Raw genomic sequence first — 22,814 nt, forward strand, 5'->3', positions numbered from 1 at the left:
GTGATTTTCAAAAATAAAATCGAAGTATCTGTTAACTTTGGCCAAAATAATCTTAATAGTAAAATGCTATTAATTGTGTACACGTACGCGTGACAAGATTTTGGCATAATAAAAAAAACGGATTCACACACGTGATTCGTTTCAAAGATAATTCAATATTTTAATAATTAAAAGTGGATAGATTAAAACATGGAAATCAATAAATCACATTTTATCCAAAATTAATTCAAGCTAAGTTGTAGTCAATAAAGCGACCGTGCTGGAACCACGGGACTTGGGGAATGCCTTACACCTTCTCCCCGGTCAACAAAATTCCTTACCCGGATTTTGTTTTCGCAGACCAATAATAAAAGAGTCAAATCTTCCTTTGAATATGGATTCAAATAAAATGTGACTTGGAACACTCAAAAAATCAATTCTAAGTGACGGCTCTGTGAATAAAATAATCTCTACTCAAATTTGTCACTTTAATTGAAAAAATTCTTTAATCCGTGACTTTATGTGGATAATTGACACATTCAAATAGAATCTATATCGCCTGTGAGCGTATGCTAAAGAGGTATCAGTGAAGCCGTTTATGAGATTTTGCACAAAATTGAGTAGAATAAATCTTTAGATTCATGGGATCCTATGCGAGCTACAAAGAGGAAGAGTAAGAGGCCAAGTAATGGTATTTCCACAATCGATGTCTTCATTTGTTCCAAAAAAGTATATGAGTATGAAAGTCTTCACCTATAAAGGAATTCAACTTGTCTCAGTTATGTGCGAGTATGTATCATTTCGTCTATCACGTAATGGGAATAGTGAGCTAATGATGCTACAAGATGATGTATGAAGTTCAAAGGTATGAATAATTGAAGTCGAAATTCGACAAGGAAGTTTTGATGATGTGTTTAGGATGATATGTGGATGTATTTCGTCACACATGTTGCCAAAGAATAGTTACGTTAATGTATTCCTAACTTTATGATGACATTGAGGACTATCATTATGTTTTTCTTTGTATACGAGGCTATTGGGGCTTTTCTAGTGCAGAGTAGTTGTGTCACGTTGTAAAATTTTTAGATATTTGATCTTATAAAAAAAGAAAACTCTGCAGAAATATTTAAAAAAGATAATTTAATTAGTCTCAACTAAAGCTGGCAAGTGGGCCGGTCCAGGCCCGGGACCGCGGGCCAAACGGCTAAACGGGCCAGGACAGTTTGGTCCGGTTTTAGCGGGCCTGGTCCGGTCTCGTGGGCCGGTCCTATGATTTGGGCCCGTTAGGCCCGGGACCGTTTGGCCCGCTAGGGCCCGGGACCGGTCCAGTCCATTAGCGGGCCTAGCGGGCCCAACGATTTTTTTTTAAAAAAAAAAACCGTTAGGCTGTCAAAAATAGCCGTTGGACTGTCAAAAATAGTCGTTGGCTATTTATGAAATAGCCATTTAACCCCTCAACTTTGTTTTAATCCCAAACTTTTTATAATTATACTTTTTCCCTATTTTCAACTATAAATACCCCATCATTATTTTATTTTTTTTTACAAAATCATCAATCTATCACAATCTCTCTCTAATTTACTTCTATAATTGCTACTATTGCTTACTTTATTGTTACATTTTGTGAAACAATTGTGAAGTTGGTGAATTGAAGTCTTCAACGATAATCAATTTCCAATAAGTTGTTCGTCAATTCGGTAAACTCGTTCCAACTCTTAAGTTTTAATATTATAATTTTGTTTGTTTTATTTACTTTGCTTGATTAATTAAGATGGCTTATTCCTTAAAAAATATGTTTAGTAAAAATAAGAAAAAATCGAAGAGTGGTGAATCTAGTGGCCAATATGTTCCTCCTCTACTTCCCCCGGCTCCCCGACCCAAACATGTTACCCGTCCTACACCTCCTATTCTTGATAGCGATAATAGTTTATTACAATTTACCGAGAGTCAATTTTTTCATAATATTGCACCCGGTGAACAATTAAACCATGAATATATGAATGATCTTTATGGTAATTCAACTATTGATGAAAATGATGATGAAGAAATAGATTTTGATGAAACGCAACCGGATGATGATACACCCACTAGTCCTGCTCCTGAAGTTAACCCAACTAATAATAATCTAGATGATCCCCCGTCTGACCCTCCTATTAGTGCCCCTACTTTTTCTAGACAACCTCCAAAACGGGCAGAAACATCTCTTGTTTGGCAATTTTTTACTCAACTAAGAGAAAAAAAATAGGGCTAAGTATAAAACTTGTGGCAAAGAGTTAGTTTTTCAATATGTTGGAAGTCGCGGGAGGGGGGGAACGGGAAGTTTGACTAGATACATATTGCTACACCCTCAAGATAAAGCTAGATATTTTCGTATGAAAGCTTTGGCTGAGGGGACAAGTGCACCTAGTCAGGCTGACCTTAGTACCGGGTCAAATCAATTTCAACCGGGAATTAACACTGTTACCGGTGATATTTTATATTATGATCCAAAAAAAGATCGGGAAGAATTGGCAAAAATAGTCACTGTTATGTGCTTACCCTATAGTTTTCCTTCTAACCCCCACTTTGTGCATTATATTAGAAAAATTTATAATCCTACTTATAAAGGTTTTCCTCGCACAACCGTAAAGAGTGATATTTATAAATATAAACATGAATATGAACAATATTTGCGCTATTTATTTACTCATATAAATTGTCGTATTGCTATTACAACTGATATTGGTAGAAGTGGTAATGACTATGATTACCTTACTGTTACCAGTCATTGGATTGATGAGCATTGGATAATGCAAAAGCGCATTATTACTTATAGAATAATTAATTCACGTCACACAGGGTAGTTTATTTCTAGCACGATTGCGGATATTTGTAGATATTTTTGCATTAGTGATAAAATAATGTCAGTTTCAATGGATAATGCTACTAGTAACACAAATGTTGTAGCCTTGCTTACCACTATACTAAGTCCTGTATTTAGTAATATTTTTCATGTTAGATGTATTTGTCATATTTACCATTTAATTGTGGGTGATGGTATGTGAATTTTAAATGTTGAAATTGAAAAAGTTAAAATGGCTCTTAATTGACCTTTTTATTCAAACCGTAGAAGTAGACTTAGAGAATATTTTAAAAGATGCGATGAATTTGGCCTAAGAGAAAGAAAGGTTCCTAAACCTTGTCCAACTAGATGGAATTACATATATGAAAATTTAGTTATTGCATATGAATATAGAAACCCCATAAACTCAATGTTTAATGCCCATGTAAGTGATGATGATGAGCACCTTACAAATGCGGATTGGGCTAATGTTAAAATGCTTGTAGATTTTTTAGAAAAATTCCATGTTGCTGCAAATGAATTTTCTGGGCAATATTATCCTACTATTTCTAACTGTTTAGTTTATATTGCAGAACTTGCAAATTTGTTTGATCATTTTTCAGAGGGTGGGGAAATTTATCAACTTGCTATTGATTCCATGAGAAAAAAGTTTAAAAAATATTTTTTTCCTATTCCCCCTATTTATGGTATTGCTGCATTGTTAAATCCTACTATGAAATTAGGAGGTCCTCAATTTTGGTATGAAACTGTTTATAATGGTTTAGCACTTGAAGATGAGGAGTTGTCTATACTTCCGAACGCAATAGCCTCAATTAAAATAAATGTTCAAACTATTTATAATGCTTATCAAGTTGCATTAGATCATGCTAGACCAAATGTTCCAACTCCTTCTTCTTCTAGTTCTCAATCATCTAAAAGAACTGCGGGAGTAAGAGCACTTAGTGCTTGGGCAGGGTTCAGGGGTTCTCAAGGTTCTAGTACTAGTGATTTTTCACAACTAAATGAGCTTGAAGTTTATTTGTCACAGGGAATTGAGGAAGTGAATCCTGACGGCTCCTTTAATATTTTGGAATGGTGGACGGACAAAGAAAAACACTTTCCAATTCTTTCAAGGATGGCCCGAGATATTTTAACTATTCAAGCTTCAACAGTGGCATCAGAGAGCGCTTTCAGTCAAGCAAGACTTCAACTCGGTGATTATAGAGCGTCTATGAGGGAGAGCTTGGAAAAATCAGTACTTTTCAGAGATTGGATCCGTTCGGAAAGAAGAAATTTTGGACTTGCTGAATCACAACCAGAAGTAGACGAAGCTTACGGAGAAATGCTAGCTGAACTTGCGGAGGATGATGCTTCGCCTGGAAGCGGTGATGAGCAAGCTTCATTTCCGCCACCACCAACGGAAATTCCTCCGGACCTTGAAGGATTTATGAAATTTGTAAGAGATACCATGTAAATTAATATGTAACTTGTATTTTGGCACAATTTGATTAGTTTCTTTTTCTTCTCAATGGTGGTATTAGCACCTTGTTGTGCTCATTCCATAGGGGGAGGAAGACTAAGAAAGATATTGCCATGATTTTTAATGCTATAATAAAAATATAATGCATTGATTTGAATATCTCTTTACAATATTTTTGTTCTTTTATATATCTTAAGCTATACATATAGTATAACATAGTATAGTATAGTATAGTATATATATATATATATATATATATATATATATATATATATAAGCTTATATTTCTAAGCTTATACTATATATACATCTTAAGATATACTATATATACTATACTATATATACATCTTAAGATATATATACATCTTAAGATATACTATATATACTATACTATACTATATATACATCTTAAGATATACTATATATACATAGTATACTAGATATACTAGATATATATATATAGTAGATATACATGTATATATAGTATATCTTAAGATGTATATATAGTATATAAATCGAATATATCGAATATATCGAATATAGCTTATATATCTTAAGTTGTATATATAGTATATACTATACTATACTATAATATATATACATATTACTATATATATTATATATATCTTAAGATGTATACTATCGAATATGACTTATATACTATGTATATATAGTATAGTGTGTGTATATATAAGATGTATACAGACAGTAAATTTCTTTTAACCTCTTCCAAGTAACTGTTAATCATCTCTGTTTTATCTCCTTCTTGAAAGGAGATCCTTCTGGCAATATGCCTCATTGAACTGTCATCAATTACCTCTTTCTGAGGTTTACTAGAATATTCTTGGATCTTCATCTCGATGGAATCCAAGAGCTCTTGACCATATAAGGTTTTTGTTTTGGGATCCTTCTTCATTAACTTGTCCCAAAAATTGTTGTAAAAAGTCCTATTTATATGATACATCTGATCAGACTATTCTAGTGGAAACGAATTTTGCAAAGTCTAAGGTCACCACGAGGAGACCTATTAAGTGGGAAGAAATTAATTTTCCAACCACATGGACTTTGGATTCGGTTATATCCCCCAGTCAGATAACTGATGCTGTTAGTAATACTGAGCATTCTCATATTACTCAAAATTCGGATGGTAGGATTTGCATTCAGTTTGACGATAATAGTTCCACTTATAGTAGACAGTCATTTTCTAATAATAGACTGTTGCCTACTATTAGTTCTAGTTATAACAGATATTCCTTTACTAGTCGTAGACTGTTGCCTGATATTCAACACATTTTTCCTGTTGAACCAGTCTATAGACCAGCTAGAAATCGTGCTGCATCTCTACACACAATTTCTACCAAAGTAGGTGATAAACCTGTTGAAAGGGTTAAGATTAACCCCAAGACAAATATTGTTCAGGATAATGATAATATTTCTGATAAGGATATTCCTTCTGCGTCCGAGATGGATTTTGACCCCAATGATACTTAATGATTCCACACCAAATTGATTTTAGTCCAGGGTCACAAGCTAGAGGTTATATTCAAAAAGAATTTTTCACTGATAAATGGAACCAGTTTAAAACTTGGTTTTTTTGATACTTATAGTAAAGATGATTTAAATAATATTTCCCAAGAGTTTTATGAAACTTGTGCTTTACATAATCAAATTATGTATTTTGTTCCTTGGTTTATAACCATATATTTACCACTTTTTATAAAAGTTTTAGAAAGATCTTATAAAGACGGGAATGGCAATATTACTAAAGCCATTTACCCTCCTCAATCATCTTTTGTTTTACCTAATAATACAGGTATTACTTTTACTGCATTTCAAAAATTTATTGATGAAGATGTTGCCGCAGTCAGCATCACAGAAATTAATAAACTAATTTCTCAAAATAATTATTTGAGTTTATATGTTAAAGTTTTGGGTGAAAACGTTAGTTTTCTTAATAAAAAACTTGATGATTTAACAGTCTTGATTAAGGATATGAATACTAAAAAGACTTTGACTGATATTGCCTCTTTTTCAGGAAGCAAATCAGAACCTCAAATTGTTCTTACTCATATTCAAAGACCCCCTGATATTCAGGATTTTAAATTTAAATCTTTTGGTGACTTAGAAGAACTTCTTGATAAAAAGTTATCCGGTTTGAATATCAAACCCATTGATTTATCAAATAATTTTGCTGATAAATTAGATTCTACTTTTGACTATAAAAAGGATGTTTTGTCAGAATTTAATAAACTCAGAACTTACCCCAAAAAGAATAGTAAGTTTGCAGATAGCAGTTATGCTGATAAACCTAGAATGCAGACTTATTATTACAATCGTCCTACTCCTCAAGATGTTTTAATAGAGGAACGTGATTGGAATCAGACTAATACGTCTTACAGTGGTTCCGAAATTTACGAATGGAACCTTGATGGTTTGACTGATAGGCAGTTAACTATTCTAGTACATAGAATGCTTATGTATGCAACTATCTGTAAAAGTGTGAAGAATACAGATAGGAATATTTGCAGAATGATTGTTGCAGGTTTTACTGGCCAACTTCGTGGCTGGTGGGATAATTATTTGAGTGTCGATGAAAGGGCAATGGTTATTAATGCCAAAGCCACTGAGGATGGAATTGATAACTTAGGCATGGCTCTAGTAGCAAATAGAGAAGATGCTGTTTACACTCTTATTCTTACTATATTAGAACACTTCAATGGTAGATTTACCAACCAAAATGAGACTGTCCGTACCCTCCTTAATAGCCTTAGACTCCCTCTCTCTAGAACTCTCTCTCTCTCTCTAAGTGTAAGTAAAGAGTTAGTTTGAAATTTGTAGATTGTAATAGAAGAACAAGTAAATAAAAGTTTTCAGTTCTTCATCTTCAGGGCCTTGCTTCTTGGCCACAAGGTACATACTTCTGTCTTTCTTAGTTTAGCTTTTCTTCTAGTCTCTCCTCTCTGGCCGTGACGATGTCCGGCTAAGAGACATCATATCTATGTTGAATATCTAACTTCTCTCCTATATACACCATGAAAGCGACGACATCTATTAAAATATAAATGAGTTTTATATATAGAGTTTTGACTTGGTGTCAAGATGGTTGGTACAGTCTGATATAACACTGCTCTTATTGGCTTTGCCTTAGTGGCTCCGTCTAGCCAGCCGTGAACCTCAGCCCGATAAAGGAGTTAAAAGGGCATCTTCTTTCACGGTTAGAACTGCTAGACACATGGGCTCAATAAAAGTATGTATTATATTATGACAGACCCCTTGCTTGAGTAAAGGTTTTTAACCTTCCATACAGTCATTAAACTATATATAAAATTCAAGTATATTTCAATTCTTATCCTTACTGATTGTGCGGATTACCGCCAGTCTTTAAATATAAGGGTACTGAATTAGCTAGATTAAGAATTCTCAAATATGTTAAAATAGAAATCTTTAACTGGTGGAAACCTTCCAGGCATATAAAAGCCAGATGTGAGGTGTGAAACAAGTCCAGTTCCCGGTCAAACGGTGATTTCTGTTTTAATTTAATTGAGAAGGCATGGTGGATTACCGCCCGCCACTTGATCCTGTTAATGGTATCTCCTTAATAGCCTTAGATGTAAGACTTTAAGTGAGTTTAGATGGTATAAAGACACTTTTATGAGTAGAGTGATGGAACTACCAGAAAATAAGCTTGAACATTGGAAAGCTAAGTTTATAGATGGCCTTCCTTCTTTATTTGCTGAAAGAGTTAGAAAATTTTTAAGAGGTAGTTATGGTGAAATTCCATACAGAGACTATACCTATGGTAAGTTGATAGGAATTTGCACACAGGAAGGGTTAAACCTGTGCAATGAATTAAGATTGTCCAGACAGCTTAAAATGGATAAGCTTAAGGAAAGAAACCAATTAGGAGACTTTTGCACCCAGTTCGATTTACCCGAGACTTCTACTCATAGGAAGAAGAAACATAAGTATCATAGATACCCCAACCAAGACAGTCCTTATAGGAGGAAGAGATCTAGATATAGATCCAAAGAAGAACGAGAAGCTAAGAAAGCCCATCGTAAGGCTACTAGATTTAACAAAAATAGGTCTAAGAGAGACCTAGCTGACATTAAGTATTATAAGTGTGGTAAATTTGGCCATATAGCTTCGAATTGTAAGCTTCAAAAGCTGAAAACCTTAGGACTAGACGATGAGTTACGTGATAAGGTTTATGGTTTGTTATACACTTCTGGATCAGAATCGGATTATTATTCTGAGTCAGAATCCGAAGCTGAAATAGATTTACTTGATTTATCTGCTAGTGATAAAAATGTTGATAATATCTGTACAACTTGCAAAGGTGATACATGTGCTTGTGATGATGAATTTTATAAATTACAATCACAATTTGAAAATTTAAATATGAAAACTATTACATCAGATAATGTAATAGAACTTTTAAAAGAAGTTACTGATGAAAAACTTCGTGAAAAAATTATTAATTTGGCTGCTAGTTCAAGTTCTAATTCAAGTTCTAAATTTGCAAAACCTTTTAAAAAAGAATTTGAATATTCTCCGCCTTATTCTTTACTGGAGATTAATAACCGTCTTTTAAATAAAAATACAACTCCTGCAAGAAATTCTTCTTTCGATGATTTAAAAATTGAAGTTGAAAACTTGAAACGAGAGATTAAATCTCTTAAACAAAATCAAATGATTTGTGATCATAGGATTACTCAGATTGAGAAAATCAATTCTCCAGCTGAGAAATCTAATGATAAAAATAAAGGTATTTTTGAAAATGATATTGAAGAAAAACCTATTAGTTTTAATCCTAAACATAATATGTTTTTAGGAATGATGCAAATTATTACTGCTCACAAATGGTATATTAAATGTACTATTCTCATTGATAATAATTTTTCTATTACAAACATTGCCATGATTGATAGTGGAGCAGATGTTAGCTGCATGCAAGAAGGTTTAATACCTACAAAATATTTTCAAAAAACTACTCATATGGTTAGATCTGCATCCGGACATGCTTTAGATATAAAGTATAAATTGCCTAATACGGGTATTTGTCAGAATAAAGTTTGTATTCCTCACTTCTTTTTCTTGGTTAAAAATCAGTTATACCCTCCAATTATACTTGGAACACCGTTTATTAACGCTATTTATCCTTTTACCAGCATTGACTCGAAAGGTTTTACTGCTACTTATAAGGATAAAGAGATTAGTTATACTTTTGTTACGGATCCAGTAACTAGAGATATTAATGCTTTAATTGATATGAAGCAAAAACATGTTGATTCTTTACAATTAGAATTGTTTAGTATAAATATATTTGATACTTTAAATTCTACTAAAGTACAGGAAAAAATCAAATTGATTTCCGAGCAGATTGCTATTGATATTTGTGCTGAGCATCCTAGTACTTTTTGGAACCGAAAAAAGCATATTGTCACTCTTCCATATGAAGACAATTTCTCTAAGAATGATATTCCTACTAAATCTAGACCTTGTCAGATGAACGCAGAATTAGTAGAATTTTGCAAAAAAGAGATTGATAGTTTGCTATCAAAGGGTCTGATAAAACCCTCAAAATCTCCTTGGTCATGTACAGTCTTTTATGTTAATAACGCAGCTGAAAAGGAATGTGGTGTTTCTAGATTAGTCATAAATTATAAGCCCTTAAATAAATATTTAAAGTGGGTTAGGTATCCTATTCCTAATAAAAGAGATTTATTGTCTAGATTATATGACGCCAATATATTTTCAAAATTTGATTTAAAATCTGGATATTGGCAGATTCAAATATTTAAAGAGCATACTTATAGGACTGCTTTTAATGTTCCATTTGGGCAATATGAACGGAATGTTATGCCTTTTGGTTTGAAAAATGCCCCTTCAGAATTCCAAAAAATTATGAATGATATTTTCAACCCTTATCTAGACTTCGTCATTGTCTATATCGATGACATTTTGATATTTTCAAAACACTTGAAATGCATATCAAGCATTTAGATATTTTCAAAAGAATTGTTATAAAAATGGTTTGGTAATCTCAAAACAAAAAATAAGTTTATTCCAAACTAACATTCGATTCTTAGGACATTATATTTGTCAGGGAAAGGTTACTCCTATTCAAAGATCGATTGATTTTGCCTCAAAATTTCCCGATGTTATTACTGATAGAACTCAGTTACAAAGATTTTTAGGAAGTTTAAATTATATTTCGCCATTTTATAAAGATCTATCACGTGATTTAGCCCCCTTATATGATAGGCTAAAAAAGAATTATAAAAATCCTTGGACTGATAGTCATACTACTTTGGTCAAAAATATTAAGCAACGTGTTAAATCTTTACCTTGCTTAACCCTTGCTAATCCTGCATGGCAAAAGATTATAGAGACTGATGCGTCTAATATTGGTTATGGAGGGATTTTGAAACAGATAAATCCCAATGATAAACATGAATATCTGATTAGATTCTACTCTGGTAAATGGTCTGAAGCCCAGAGAAAATACGCTACCGTGGCACATGAAATGTTAACCATAGTAAAATATATTTTAAAATTTCAAGACAACTTATACAATCAAAAGTTTTTGATAAAAACTGACGCACAATCTGTTAAATATATGTTTAACAAAGATTTTAAACATGATGCCTCGAAAATGATATTTGCAAGGTGGCAGGCTCAATTAGCCCCTTTTGATTTTGAAATACAATATAAAAAAGGGAATTGATAATTCTCTGCCAGATTTCTTATCCCGTGAGTATTTACAGGATGGAACCCCCCTGGGGTAGGGGAAGAGGTAGAGGTTGGGGAAGATCGTCCCCACAGTCCAGAGGAAGGTCATCACCTTCGGGATCGTCATACGGATCCTCATCAAACTCCCCAGTTATACAAATGGGAAGAAGGAGTTTAGTCAATGAGAGGATATCTCTCAGAGAAGAAGCATCAATCGGACCATCCGTCCATCTGGAAGATATTCCAGAAGATAGTCCGTTATACGCACATTTGCAAGTATATTTGACTGCTCAAAAATAGAAAGATACTTCTGTTAAGCAAAGTGATACTTTTGCTTCCATTTCTAAAGATGACAATGATGATATCAAGTCATACGAGAAAGTGTCAAAAAGAGAAATGATATTTCTCTTAGAAAACTCTGACATTCAGAGTTTAGAAGAACCATGGAAGATATTCCAAAGATATTTGATAAATGGGTTATACTATCCGGGTGAGTCATACAAAACCCGTTCCTACTATGAAACAATATTGACCAGTACTGGCAGTGCAGATTTTCAGCACTTTTCTGGGTATAGCACAGACGAAAACGTTTATAACTTCTTGAAGATTATAATTAAGAAGGCATGGCAGATTACCGCCCGCCACTTGATCCTGTTAATGGTATCACTACGATAAACATATCAGTTCAGAACCAGGCGCATAATTATAACCATGCGTTTTCACATTTAATGTTAATGCATCAAGTATATTAACATCAGATAAAGATAATTGCAAATTGGGTTGAGTATTAAAATATACTGGGCCATAGGCGACAGTAGATTCAATAGAACCCATCAGAGACTGTCTAAAATTTAAATTTCTGGCATCTCTGAGAGCAGCCAAAAATGTCTCTGGTAACCCTTTAAGGGTTAAAGGCTTAAAAGCAATTTGAACCATACCAATATGCAAATAATTATACTGGTGTTTATAAACATCTACATCATGCTTGTTTAACAAACGTATAGTCTGTTCAGACGAATTTAAAGCTAAAGATTGCTCAGTTGTTTTAACAAGTTGTTTAGAAGAGAGTTTATCAAACCATCCATAATCATAGATTGTTCTAATAGGGACTTTAGGAATAGTCCATTTGTTTAACAAATCAAGGTTTTGAGGTATATCTACCTCTTCCAATCTAGTATTTTTCATACTAGTTTCTCCTAAATCCATATTTCAGAAACATATCTATGTCGAATATTTCATATCTATCTTATATATACCATGAAAGTGCCTAGGCTCTGATACCATTAAGTCAAGATGGTTGGTACAGTCTGATATAACACTGCTCTTATTGGCTTTGCCTTAGTGGCTCCGTCTAGCCAGCCCTGAACCTCAGCCCGATAAAGGAGTTAAAAGGTCATCTTCTTTCACGGTTAGAACTGCTAGACACATGGGCTCAATAAAAGTATGTATTATATTATGACAGACCCCTTGCTTGAGTAAAGGTTTTTAACCTTCCATACAGTCATTAAACTATATATAAAATTCAAGTATATTTCAATTCTTATCCTTACTGATTGTGCGGATTACCGCCAGTCTTTAAATATAAGGGTACTGAATTAGCTAGATTAAGAATTCTCAAATATGTTAAAATAGAAATCTTTAACTGGTGGAAACCTTCCAGGCATATAAAAGCCAGATGTGAGGTGTGAAACAAGTCCAGTTCCCGGTCAAACGGTGATTTCTATTTTAATTTAATTGAGAAGGCATGGCGGATTACCGCCCGCCACTTGATCCTGTTAATGGTATCACTACGATAAACATATCAGTTCAGAACCAGGCGCATAATTATAACCATGCGTTTTCACATTTAATGTTAATGCATCAAGTATATTAACATCAAATAAAGATAATTGCAAATTGGGTTGAGTATTAAAATATACTGGGCCATAGGCGACAGTAGATTCAATAGAACCCATCAGAGACTGTCTAAAATTTAAATTTCTGGCATCTCTGAGAGCAGCCAAAAATGTCTCTGGTAACCCTTTAAGGGTTAAAGGCTTAAAAGCAATTTGAACCATACCAATATGCAAATAATTATACTGGTGTTTATAAACATCTACATCATGCTTGTTTAACAAACGTATAGTTTGTTCAGACGAATTTAAAGCTAAAGATTGCTCAGTTGTTTTAACAAGTTGTTTAGAAGAGAGTTTATCAAACCATCCATAATCATAGATTGTTCTAATAGGGACTTTAGGAATAGTCCATTTGTTTAACAAATCAAGGTTTTGAGGTATATCTACCTCTTCCAATCTAATATTTTTCATACTAGTTTCTCCTAAATCCATATTTCAGAAACATATCTATGTCGAATATTTCATATATATCTTATATATAAAACTCATTTATATTTTAATAGATGCCGTCGCTTTCATGGTGTATATAGGAGAGAAGTTAGATATTCAACATAGATATGATGTCTCTTAGCCGGATATCGTCACGGCCAGAGAGGAGAGACTAGAAGAAAAGCTAAACTAAGAAAGACAGAAGTATGTACCTTGTGGCCAAGAAGCAAGGCCCTGAAGATGAAGAACTGAAAACTTTTATTTACTTGTTCTTCTATTACAATCTACAAATTTCAAACTAACTCTTTACTTACACTTAGAGAGAGAGAGAGAGAGAGTTCTAGAGAGAGGGAGTCTTAACGTCTGCCTCTGAAGAATGAACGAATGAATTCTATAAATAGAAAAAGAAAAAGAATCTATGAACAGTAAAAAGTGGGTCCCTGTTACAGTGTTTCTACTGTTGAAACAGTGTATCTACTGTTGAAATAGTGTATTTACTGTTTGAGTGGGGTCCGGCGGCTTTACTGTTGCTGTGGGTCCGGCGGCTTCACTGTTTTGTGGGGTCCAGCTGTTTCACCGTGCTGGTCTCTTTTCCGCTTCTTTCATTTTGCGGATGAATTCTTCTGTTTCATTTAAGTCTTCTTCAGATAATATTCTTTCTGCTTCAATGGGCTGAGAATCTTCAGCTATATCATCGTTGCTTGTTTCACTCTGCATTGACGTATCTGATTTTTCATATTGATTGATGGAATGAAGTAAATTTCTTTTGACCTCTTCCAAGTATTTATTAATCATCTCTGCTTTATCTCCTTCTTGAAAGGAGATCCTTCTGGCAATATGCCTTACTGAACTGTCATCAATTACCTCTTTCTGAGGTTTGCTGGAATATTCTTGGATTGTCATCTCGATTGAATCCAAGAGTTCTTGACCATATAAGGTTTTTGTTTTGGGATCCTTCTTCATTAGCTTATCCCAAAAATTGTTGTAAAAAGTCCTGTATAAGCATGGGACTTGTTCTTCAGTGAATCCGACTTCTGGATTCCATTTGTGTATCCAAGGGATAGAAAATTCCAGAAAGAAATATATTTGGTTAATTTTTTCTGGGTAGCAGATATGATCTGCGTGATATAAATCGTTAATAAAAGGAGAAATTTTTATCCATTCTTTGTATAACATGAGAAATGGATCTGGTAAAATCTTTATTGTTGGACCGTGGTATGACCACCAGTTTAGAAACCAATTAGGAACAGTTGTTGCAAATATCTTTGCACATACTTTTATAAACCAAGTATGTTTGTGTCTATCATTATTGTAGTATAATACTTTATCAAAAGCTTGGATATAATCCCAATAAGTAAAATTCATTTTATTTTTGTTAAGGCTTATCTGCCTTTCCTTCATTGTGGATATACCCCAGTCTTCAACAGATATAATCTGTTTAATTATAATCTTCGAGAAGTTATAAACGTTCTCGTCTGTGCTATACCCAGAAAAGTGCTGAAAATCTGCACTTCCAGTACTGGTCAGTATCGTTTCATAGTAGGAACGGGTTTTGTATGACTCACCCGGATAGTATAACCCATTTATCAAATATCTTTGGAATATCTTCCATGGTTCTTCTAAACTCTGAATGTCAGAGTTTTCTAAGAGAAATATCATTTCTCTTTTTGACACTTTCTCGTATGACTTGATATCATCATTGTCATCTTTAGAAATGGAAGCAAAAGTATCACTTTGCTTAACAGAAGTATCTTTCTATTTTTGAGCAGTCAAATATGCTTGCAAATGTGCGTATAACGGACTATCTTCTGGAATATCTTCCAGATGGACGGATGGTCCGATTGATGCTTCTTCTCTGAGAGATATCCTCTCATTGACTAAACTCCTTCTTCCCATTTGTATAACTGGGGAGTTTGATGAGGATCCGTATGACGATCCCGAAGGTGATGACCTTCCTCTGGACTGTGGGGACGATCTTCCCCAACCTCTACCTCTTCCCCTACCCCAGGGGGGTTCCATCCTGTAAATATTCACGGGATAAGAAATCTGGCAGAGAATTATCAATTCCCTTTTTATATTGTATTTCAAAATCAAAAGGGGCTAATTGAGCCTGCCACCTTGCAAATATCATTTTCGAGGCATCATGTTTAAAATCTTTGTTAAACATATATTTAACAGATTGTGCGTCAGTTTTTATCAAAAACTTTTGATTGTATAAGTTGTCTTGAAATTTTAAAATATATTTTACTATGGTTAACATTTCATGTGCCACGGTAGCGTATTTTCTCTGGGCTTCAGACCATTTACCAGAGTAGAATCTAATCAGATATTCATGTTTATCATTGGGATTTATCTGTTTCAAAATCCCTCCATAACCAATATTAGACGCATCAGTCTCTATAATCTTTTGCCATGCAGGATTAGCAAGGGTTAAGCAAGGTAAAGATTTAACACGTTGCTTAATATTTTTGACCAAAGTAGTGTGACTATCAGTCCAAGGATTTTTATAATTCTTTTTTAGCCTATCATATAAGGGGGCTAAATCACGTGATAGATCTTTATAAAATGGCGAAATATAATTTAAACTTCCTAAAAATCTTTGTAACTGAGTTCTATCAGTAATAACATCGGGAAATTTTGAGGCAAAATCAATCGATCTTTGAATAGGAGTAACCTTTCCCTGACAAATATAATGTCCTAAGAATCGAATGTTAGTTTGGAATAAACTCATTTTTTGTTTTGAGATTACCAAACCATTTTTATAACAATTCTTTTGAAAATATCTAAATGCTTGATATGCATTTCAAGTGTTTTGAAAATATCAAAATGTCATCGATATAGACAATGACGAAGTCTAGATAAGGGTTGAAAATATCATTCATAATTTTTTGGAATTCTGAAGGGGCATTTTTCAAACCAAAAGGCATAACATTCCGTTCATATTGCCCAAATGGAACATTAAAAGCAGTCCTATAAGTATGCTCTTTAAATATTTGAATCTGCCAATATCCAGATTTTAAATCAAATTTTGAAAATATATTGGCGTCATATAATCTAGACAATAAATCTCTTTTATTAGGAATAGGATACCTAACCCACTTTAAATATTTATTTAAGGGCTTATAATTTATGACTAATCTAGAAACACCACATTCCTTTTCAGCTGCGTTATTAACATAAAAGACTGTACATGACCAAGGAGATTTTGAGGGTTTTATCAGACCCTTTGATAGCAAACTATCAATCTCTTTTTTGCAAAATTCTACTAATTCTGCGTTCATCTGACAAGGTCTAGATTTAGTAGGAATATCATTCTTAGAGAAATTGTCTTCATATGGAAGAGTGACAATATGCTTTTTTCGGTTCCAAAAAGTACTAGGATGCTCAGCACAAATATCAATAGCAATCTGCTCGGAAATCAATTTGATTTTTTCCTGTACTTTAGTAGAATTTAAAGTATCAAATATATTTATACTAAACAATTCTAATTGTAAAGAATCAACATGTTTTTGCTTCATATCAATTAAAGCATTAATATCTCTAGTTACTGGATCCGTAACAAAAGTATAACTAATCTCTTTATCCTTATAAGTAGCAGTAAAACCTTTCGAGTCAATGCTGGTAAAAGGATAAATAGCGTTAATAAACGGTGTTCCAAGTATAATTGGAGGGTATAACTGATTTTTAACCAAGAAAAAGAAGTGAGGAATACAAACTTTATTCTGACAAATACCCGTATTAGGCAATTTATACTTTATATCTAAAGCATGTCCGGATGCAGATCTAACCATATGAGTAGTTTTTTGAAAATATTTTGTAGGTATTAAACCTTCTTGCATGCAGCTAACATCTGCTCCACTATCAATCATGGCAATGTTTGTAATAGAAAAATTATTATCAATGAGAATAGTACATTTAATATACCATTTGTGAGCAGTAATAATTTGCATCATTCCTAAAAACATATTATGTTTAGGATTAAAACTAATAGGTTTTTCTTCAATATCATTTTCAAAAATACCTTTATTTTTATCATTAGATTTCTCAGCTGGAGAATTGATTTTCTCAATCTGAGTAATCCTATGATCACAAATCATTTGATTTTGTTTAAGAGATTTAATCTCTCGTTTCAAGTTTTCAACTTCAATTTTTAAATCATCGAAAGAAGAATTTCTTGCAGGAGTTGTATTTTTATTTAAAAGACGGTTATTAATCTCCAGTAAAGAATAAGGCGGAGAATATTCAAATTCTTTTTCAAAAGGTTTTGCAAATTTAGAACTTGAATTAGAACTTGAACTAGCAGCCAAATTAATAATTTTTTCACGAAGTTTTTCATCAGTAACTTCTTTTAAAAGTTCTATTACATTATCTGATGTAATAGTTTTCATATTTAAATTTTCAAATTGTGATTGTAATTTATAAAATTCATCATCACAAGCACATGTATCACCTTTGCAAGTTGTACAGATATTATCAACATTTTTATCACTAGCAGATAAATCAAGTAAATCTATTTCAGCTTCGGATTCTGACTCAGAATAATAATCCGATTCTGATCCAGAAGTGTATAACAAACCATAAACCTTATCACGTAACTCATCGTCTAGTCCTAAGGTTTTCAGCTTTTGAAGCTTACAATTCGAAGCTATATGGCCAAATTTACCACACTTATAATACTTAATGTCAGCTAGGTCTCTCTTAGACCTATTTTTGTTAAATCTAGTAGCCTTACGATGGGCTTTCTTAGCTTCTCGTTCTTCTTTGGATCTATATCTAGATCTCTTCCTCCTATAAGGACTGTCTTGGTTGGGGTATCTATGATACTTATGTTTCTTCTTCCTATGAGTAGAAGTCTCGGGTAAATCGAACTGGGTGCAAAAGTCTCCTAATTGGTTTCTTTCCTTAAGCTTATCCATTTTAAGCTGTCTGGACAATCTTAATTCATTGCACAGGTTTAACCCTTCCTGTGTGCAAATTCCTATCAACTTACCATAGGTATAGTCTCTGTATGGAATTTCACCATAACTACCTCTTAAAAATTTTCTAACTTTTTCAGCAAATAAAGAAGGAAGGCCATCTATAAACTTAGCTTTCCAATGTTCAAGCTTATTTTCTGGTAGTTCCATCACTCTACTCATAAAAGTGTCTTTATACCATCTAAACTCACTTAAAGTCTTACATCTAAGGCTATTAAGGAGATACCATTAACAGGATCAAGTGGCGGGCGGTAATCCGCCATGCCTTCTCAATTAAATTAAAACAGAAATCACCGTTTGACCGGGAACTGGACTTGTTTCACACCTCACATCTGGCTTTTATATGCCTGGAAGGTTTCCACCAGTTAAAGATTTCTATTTTAACATATTTGAGAATTCTTAATCTAGCTAATTCAGTACCCTTATATTTAAAGACTGGCGGTAATCCGCACAATCAGTAAGGATAAGAATTGAAATATACTTGAATTTTATATATAGTTTAATGACTGTATGGAAGGTTAAAAACCTTTACTCAAGCAAGGGGTCTGTCATAATATAATACATACTTTTATTGAGCCCATGTGTCTAGCAGTTCTAACCGTGAAAGAAGATGCCCTTTTAACTCCTTTATCGGGCTGAGGTTCACGGCTGGCTAGACGGAGCCACTAAGGCAAAGCCAATAAGAGCAGTGTTATATCAGACTGTACCAACCATCTTGACACCAAGTCAAAACTCTATATATAAAACTCATTTATATTTTAATAGATGCCGTCGCTTTCATGGTGTATATAGGAGAGAAGTTAGATATTCAACATAGATATGATATCTCTTAGCCGGACATCGTCACGGCCAGAGAGGAGAGACTAGAAGAAAAGCTAAACTAAGAAAGACAGAAGTATGTACCTTGTGGCCAAGAAGCAAGGCCCTGAAGATGAAGAACTGAAAACTTTTATTTACTTGTTCTTCTATTACAATCTACAAATTTCAAACTAACTCTTTACTTACACTTAGAGAGAGAGAGAGAGTTCTAGAGAGAGGGAGTCTTAACGTCTGCCTCTAAAAAATGAACGAATGACTTCTATAAATAGAAAAAAAAAAGGAATCTATAAACAGTAAGAGTGGGTCCCCGTGGGTCCCTGTAACAGTGTTTCTACTGTTGAAACAGTGTATTTACTGTTGATGAACAGTGTATCTACTGTTCGAGTGGGTCCGGCGGCTTCACTGTGCTATGGGTCCGGCGACTTCACTGTTTGAGTGGGGTCCAGCTGTTTCACTGTGCTGGTTTCTTTTTCGCCTTTTTCAATTTGCGGATGAGTTCTTCTGCATCTTGTAAGTCTTCTTCAGATAGTATCATTTCTGCTTCAATGGGCTGAGAATCTTCAGCAATATCATCGTTGCTTGTTTCACTTTGCATTGACGTATCTGACTTTTCATATTGATTAGTGGAAGACAGTAAATTTCTTTTAACCTCTTCCAAGTAACTGTTAATCATCTCTGTTTTATCTCCTTCTTGAAAGGAGATCCTTCTGGCAATATGCCTCATTGAACTGTCATCAATTACCTCTTTCTGAGGTTTACTAGAATATTCTTGGATCTTCATCTCGATTGAATCCAAGAGCTCTTGACCATATAAGGTTTTTGTTTTGGGATCCTTCTTCATTAACTTGTCCCAAAAATTGTTGTAAAAAGTCCTATATAAGCAGGGGACTTGTTCTTCAGTGAATCCGACTTCCGGATTCCATTTGTGTATCCAAGGGATAGAAAATTTCAGAAAGAAATATATTTGATTAATTTTTTCTGGGTAGCAGATATGATCTGCGTGATATAGATCGTTAATAAAAGGAGAAATTTTTACCCATTCTTTGTATAACATGAGAAATGGATCTGGTAAAATCTTTATTGTTGGACCGTGGTATGACCACCAGTTTAGAAACCAATTAGGAACAGTTGTTGCAAATATCTTTGCACATACTTTTATAAACCAAGTATGTTTATGTCTATCATTATTGTAGTATAATACTTTATCAAAAGCTTGGATATAATCCCAATAAGTAAAATTCATTTTCACTTTGTTAAGGCTTATCTGCCTTTCTTTCATTGTGGATATACCCCAGTCTTCAACAGATATTATCTGTTTAATTATAATCTTCGAGAAGTTATAAACGTTCTCGTCTGTGCTATACCCAGAAAAGTGCTGAAAATCTGCACTTCCAGTACTGGTTAGTATCGTTTCATAGTAGGAACGGGTTTTGTATGACTCACCCGGATAATATAACCCATTTATCAAATACCTTTGGAATATCTTCCACGGTTCTTCTTTTCTCTGAATGTCAGAGTTTTCTAAGAGAAATATCATTTCTCTTTTTGGCACTTTCTCGTATGACTTGATATCATCATTGTCATCTTTAGTAATGGAAGCAAAAGTATCACTTTGCTTAACAGAAGTATCTTTCTGTTTTTGAGCAGTCAAATATGCCTGCAAATGTGCGTATAACGGACTATCTTCTGGAATATCTTCCAGATGGATGGATGGTCCAATCGATGATTCTTCTCTGAGAGATATCCTCTCATTGACTAAACTTCTTCTTCCCATTTGTATAACTGGGGAGTTTGATGAGGATCCGTATGACGATCCCGAAGGCGATAACCTTCCTTTGGACTGTGGGGATGATCTTCCCCAACCTCTACCTCTTCCCCTACCCCAGGGGGTTCCATCCTGTAAATATTCACGAGATAAGAAATCTGGCAGAGAATTATCAATTCCCTTTTTATATTATATTTCAAAATCAAAAGGGGCTAATTGAGCCTGCCATCTTGCAAATATCATTTTCGAGGCATCATGTTTAAAATCTTTGTTAAACATATATTTAACAGATTGTGCGTCAGTTTTTATCAAAAACTTTTGATTGTATAAATCGTCCTGAAATTTTAAAACACATTTTACTATGGTTAACATTTCATGTGCCACAGTAGCGTATTTTCTCTGGGCTTCAGACCATTTACCAGAGTAAAATCTAATCAGATATTCATGTTTATCGTTGGGATTAATTTGTTTTAAAATCTCTCCATAACCAATGTTAGACGCATCAGTCTCTATAATTTTTTGCCATGCAGGATTAGCAAGGGTTAAGCAAGGTAAAGATTTAACACGTTGCTTAATATTTTTTACTAAAGTAGTGTGACTATCAGTCCAAGGGTTTTTATACTTCTTTTTTACCCTATCATATAAGGGGGCTAAATCACGTGACAGATCTTTATAAAAAGGTGAAATATAATTTAAACTTCCCAAAAATCTTTGTAACTGAGTTCTATCAGTAATAATATCGGGAAATTTAGAGGCAAAATCAATCGATCGTTGAATAGGAGTAATCTTTCCTTGACTAATATAATGTCCTAGGAATCGAATATTAGTTTGAAATAAACTCATTTTTTGTTTTGAGATTACCAAATCATTTTGTATAACAATTCTTTTAAAAATATCTAAATGCTTAATATGCATTTCAAGTGTTTTGGAAAATACCAAAATGTCATCGATATATACAATGACGAAATCTAGATAAGGGTTGAAAATATCATTCATAATTTTTTGAAATTCTGAAGGGGCATTTTTCAAACCAAAAGGCATAACATTCCATTCATATTGCCCAAATGGAACATTAAAAGCAGTTCTATAAGTATGCTCTTTAAATATTTGAATTTGCCAATAACCAGATTTTAAATCAAATTTTGAAAATATATTGGCATCATATAATCTAGATAATACATCTCTTTTGTTAGGAATAGGATACCTAAACCATTTTAAATATTTATTCAAGGGCTTATAATTTATGACTAATCTAGGAACACCACGTTCCTTTTCAGCTGCGTTATTAACATAGAAAGCTGTACAAGACCAAGGAGATTTTGAGGGTTTTATCAAACCCTTTGATAGCAAACTATCTATCTCTTTTTTGCAAAATTCTACCAATTCTGCATTCATTTGACAAGGTCGAGATTTAGTAGGAATATCATTCTCAGTGAAATTATCTTCATAAGGAAGAGTGACAATATACTTTTTTCGATTTCAAAAAGCACTAGGATGCTCAGCACAAATATCAATAGCAATCTGCTCGGAAATCAATTTGATTTTTTCATGTACTTTAGTAGAATTTAAAGTATCAAATATATTCATACTAAATAATTCCAATTGCAAAGAATCAACATGTTTTTGCTTCATATCAATTAAAACATTAATATCTCTAGTTACCGGATCTGTAATAAAAGTATAACTAATTTCTTTATCCTTATAAGTAGCAGTAAAACCTTTTGAGTCTATGCTAGTAAAAGGATAAACAGCGTTAATAAACGGTGTTCCAAGTATAATTGGAGGGTATAACTGATTTTTTACCAAGAAAAAGAAGTGAGGAATACAAACTTTATTCTGACAAATACCCGTATTAGGAAGTTTATACTTTATATCTAAAGCATGTCCGGATGCAGATCTAACCATATGAGTAATT

General features: G+C 33.5%; 1 protein-coding gene across 1 annotated transcript; it reads left to right on the forward strand.

The window, feature by feature from the left end:
- Positions 1-6,809: 6,809 nt before the first annotated feature.
- On the forward strand, positions 6,810-11,193 carry LOC138893760 (uncharacterized). The gene is made up of 4 exons (XM_070178419.1): positions 6,810-7,025; positions 9,393-9,521; positions 9,636-9,921; positions 11,051-11,193. Exons 1-4 carry the CDS (start codon positions 6,810-6,812, stop codon positions 11,191-11,193), a joined length of 774 nt encoding a protein of 257 aa, XP_070034520.1.
- Positions 11,194-22,814: the final 11,621 nt, after the last annotated feature.

The sequence above is a fragment of the Nicotiana tomentosiformis genome, chromosome 6, assembly GCF_000390325.3.
Source record: "Nicotiana tomentosiformis chromosome 6, ASM39032v3, whole genome shotgun sequence".
Lineage (NCBI taxonomy): Eukaryota > Viridiplantae > Streptophyta > Magnoliopsida > Solanales > Solanaceae > Nicotiana > Nicotiana tomentosiformis.